The 3,949-nt window shown below is 34.2% G+C and overlaps 1 protein-coding gene across 1 annotated transcript in view; it reads right to left on the minus strand.

Moving 5' to 3' along the window:
- LOC105452299 (venom acid phosphatase Acph-1-like) overlaps positions 1–3,949 on the minus strand; it is a 19,777-nt gene that overhangs the window by 4,163 nt on the left and 11,665 nt on the right. The window contains exons 3-5 of the mRNA XM_011693274.1: positions 1,411–1,676; positions 990–1,137; positions 475–804 (exon numbers count right to left, since the gene is read on the minus strand). Of these exons, the coding sequence (XP_011691576.1) occupies positions 475–804; positions 990–1,137; positions 1,411–1,676 (744 nt within the window). The remainder of the gene's footprint in view (positions 1–474; positions 805–989; positions 1,138–1,410; positions 1,677–3,949) is intronic.

A 3,949-nucleotide genomic window follows, 5' to 3' on the forward strand; every position in this document is an offset into this window, starting at 1 on the left:
ATGGAGAATTAGAAGCATTTTTACAATATTATATGCTTTTCTATTTCAGAAAGGACAATAAATAATGTATGTGAGACAGCGCGTAAAATTTGTAAAGTCTACGGACAAGGTACTGTTTCTGATGATACATTTCAAAGGTGGTTTGTGATTTCAACTCTTAAAGACGAGGCGCGATCTGGATGTCCCTGCACTATGGATGATGATCTATACTGGAGCAAACATCGCCGAAAATCCTCGTTATATAGCTTACATGAATTGGCAGAGAAATGATAAATTGCAAAGAGTACATGACTATTTGAATCTGTTCTCGTGAGTAAAAACCTTCCGGTTGACCCAATATATCTTAACTTGTAATTTTAACTTAACTTGTAATTGTAACTTAACTTGTAATTGTAACTTAATTTTGTCAATTATATGTATGTATATCACGGATAGATATACATACATATAATGTATTACGTATATAATAGTTACCCGTATGTACAGCTTGCCGGAATCATCCCGCAGTTTCTCAAATAGGAACGCCGATCCATAATCCGGTAATTTCGGCTTGCTAATATTATGGGCCTTGGCAAACGCCGCAATATTCAGCTCGTGGCCGCTATACACGTACATCTTGCGCGGTTTCAAGGATTTCTCGTTCTTGTTCATGTTATCGATGAATCTCCTGATCAACATACCTCCGTTAATCCGTTTCAACTGAGTCGTGTACGAGCGGATCTCGTATTCCAACACGGCGACATCCTGGATCCGTTGGTACACATCATCGGTGCACCACTCCGGCAGAGTTAAATTCATGTTTTTCTGAAATACGAGAAGAGCGAACGTATAGCATCACCAGTTACACATATATTCATATTTACACGTATGGATTGAATACTTTTTTTATTCTTAATTTTAAGTGTATAAGACATTAAACAGAATAACTAAATTCTGTGTGTTTGAAAATATTTTATTATATAAATGATGAAATTTGTTTAAATATTTACTTGTGCTGTTAACATATTATAAAGCGTTAGTAGCTCTTCGAGATTTAGTCCAGTTTTCTCGCTCAAAAATTTGTAGAAATCTTCGTAAACTGCGAGTTTATCGCGGACTTCTTTCGTCTTCTTTATTTCAGCAAAAGCTGCTCGGTATCTAAACAAAAAATTAAAATTGCTAATAACTTTTATTAAGAAAATCATCATCATCAATTTCTTTGTCTCTTAATTGTAAGAAGTGTGGTGATCTCTCATCATATTTCTGTGGTGTGCGCTATTTACAATTTACACAGAAATGCGAGACCTACAGTTTTAAAGTTTTAAGACAAACAGTTCGGTTCCGAACGGCCTAACTAAGAAAATAAGTGTTAAAAAATAAGTACAGATATGATTTCTAATGCACGGAATTTATGGAAATTAAAATACTAACGCTGGACATTTATAAGGTTTGAGTAATATATCTACTCTTTCAGGCGTATAATACGTGGGAATGGCGAGCCACGGTAAATCCGGATTCCACAATTGTGTTAAGTCCGGAGGATACAATCCTGCTAACATCAATTGTAAAGACATTTTTGTGCGATCATGGTTTGTGCTGACAGCATAAATATCTTGCGGGTAATAAATCGATCCCAGAAAGTGGTCATAACGTTGCCTCAATATTGTGCCGATTCGATATTCCGTCCGTTTTCCTTGCTGAAAAATGAGAATTAATGAATTAATTTTTTGTTTATCAATAGTCTATTATTATAATAATTTATCAGTAGAGGAAAGTCACCAATACTGTCACACCACTTTGTTTTTAGATATTTCTTAAACAAAAGCTAAAAATACAACTTTGAAAACATAAATAAATACAAACTGAAAAGTATTTTTTATCAGATAATATAGCAGCTTTTTATAATACTAATTAGAATTTTACAATAGTTCATGTTTTCGTAAGATAAACAAAAATAATCTGATAAAATAAGTCTCAAAATCGACAAAAATAAGAAAGAGAAATATAAATAAATATAAATATATAAATATATAAATAAAACAGTTTTAGAAACAACTAAATAATGTCAATGCAATTTTAGAAAACTACATACATGTAAAACAATCAATATTAATAATAATACATCCAATATTATTTAAAGTGCACAATTTGCAAAAAAAAATAGTAAGAGTGTTAATATTTTCGCATTTGTAGAATTTATTTTTAGTTGATTTTATATAGAAACAATAAGTCATAATTATACAAATTATGAGCTTCTATCTTTTTAATTATCAAAAAAGATAAAATATTAAAGATACGAGTGCAAGTCAATAAGTTTTTAGAAAAACACAGTAAAACACATTTTTTGATCGATTCATTTTTATTTCTCAACATAGCTTTTTTCAGCTCGATACACTTGATCGAACGATTCTCCAACTTCTTCAAGCCGTCCGAATAACATGATTTGTCCAACCATTCAAAATAAGCCTCTGTTTTGGCGATGAGCTACTCTCTGGTGGTGAATCTCTTTTCTCTGAACCATTTCTTCAAGTTTGGAAACAGAAAATAGTCGCATGGGACTAAATCTGGCGAATATGCTGGATGAGGAAGCCATTCGTAGCGGAATTCGTTGAATTTGGCCATCGATGCCGAGCACGTGTGAACCCGTGCATTGTCTTGATGGAACAACACTTTCTTCTTCGCCAAATAGGGACGTGTTTTCTTTAAAATGTTGTTGAAACGGTCCAATAAGGCTGCGTAGTAATCGCCATTGATCATTTGCTTCGACGGAAGGTAATCAATATGAATTATACCGTGTGCATCCAAAAAAACTGTGGCCATCACCTTTCCGGCCAACTTCACGGTCTTCGCCTTCTTCGGAACTGGTTCACCCGGTGAAGTCCATTGTTTTGACTGTTCCTTCGTCTCAGGTGTGAAGTAATGGATCTATGTTTCGTCCACAGTAATGAATCGACGCAGAAATTCATCTGGATTATGTTGAAACATCTCCAAACATTGTTTTTAAATCGTCACGTACGGTCGTGCTTATAGTCCACAGTGAGCAAATGCGGCATCCATCATGCCGACAGCTTTTTCATACCCAATTGTTCGTGCAAAATTGAAATCACTGTGCCATGTGATATGCCTGTGGCCTCAACAAGCTCACGCACTTTTACTCATCGATCAGTCAAAACAATATCGTAGACTTTATCGATGATTTCTAGCGTAGCAGCTTCAATTGGATGTCCCGAACGAGGTGCATCACATGTGGATGTACGACCACGTTTAAATTCATTCATCCAATTGTATACAGTCGCAAACGTTGGTGCAGATGTGCTATGAACATTATCCAACTTGACTTTGATTTCTTTCGGCGTTAAACCTTTCATATGTAGATATTTAATCACTGCACGAAACTTGTTTTGTTTTTATTTTGCAAAAAATACAAAGGTTGTTCGCTTTAATCGTCTATAGAAATGAAACCATGCGATTAATTCCGCTTAAAATTTTACAGTAATCAGCTGAAAGATGCTACTTGTCAAAAAGTAATGTGACATGACACTACGAGCGCTCTCTGACAGATTTTCTAAGAACTTATTAACTTGCCCTCGTATAAATTAAGAGGATTGCCGTCTGTTTTATCGACAAAAATACTATTTTTGTTGGATACAAAATACTTCGTATTAATCGCATAGAATAAAATTTCCTTTTCCACAATTAAAATACACATGCTAATGCATCTGGCTCTGGTGCGTTTTGTACCAAAAACAGAAAAAAATTAAGAAATTACAGATTTCGTTATCCATTTTAACCTCAACATGGCGACTAATACTATCAATTTACCAAAACGTTTACTTCGTGAAAAAGTTAGGCAGGTTATATGCTCGAAATGAAGGCAGAGCCAGATGTACAATAAAGAAATGAATATAGGTGAGTCGTTAAAATCAAATTTAGAAGCCTAAATAAAAATACATTTGTATCCTACAAATTT

Source organism: Wasmannia auropunctata, unplaced genomic scaffold (assembly GCF_000956235.1).
Source record: "Wasmannia auropunctata unplaced genomic scaffold, wasmannia.A_1.0 LD336033.1, whole genome shotgun sequence".
Lineage (NCBI taxonomy): Eukaryota > Metazoa > Arthropoda > Insecta > Hymenoptera > Formicidae > Wasmannia > Wasmannia auropunctata.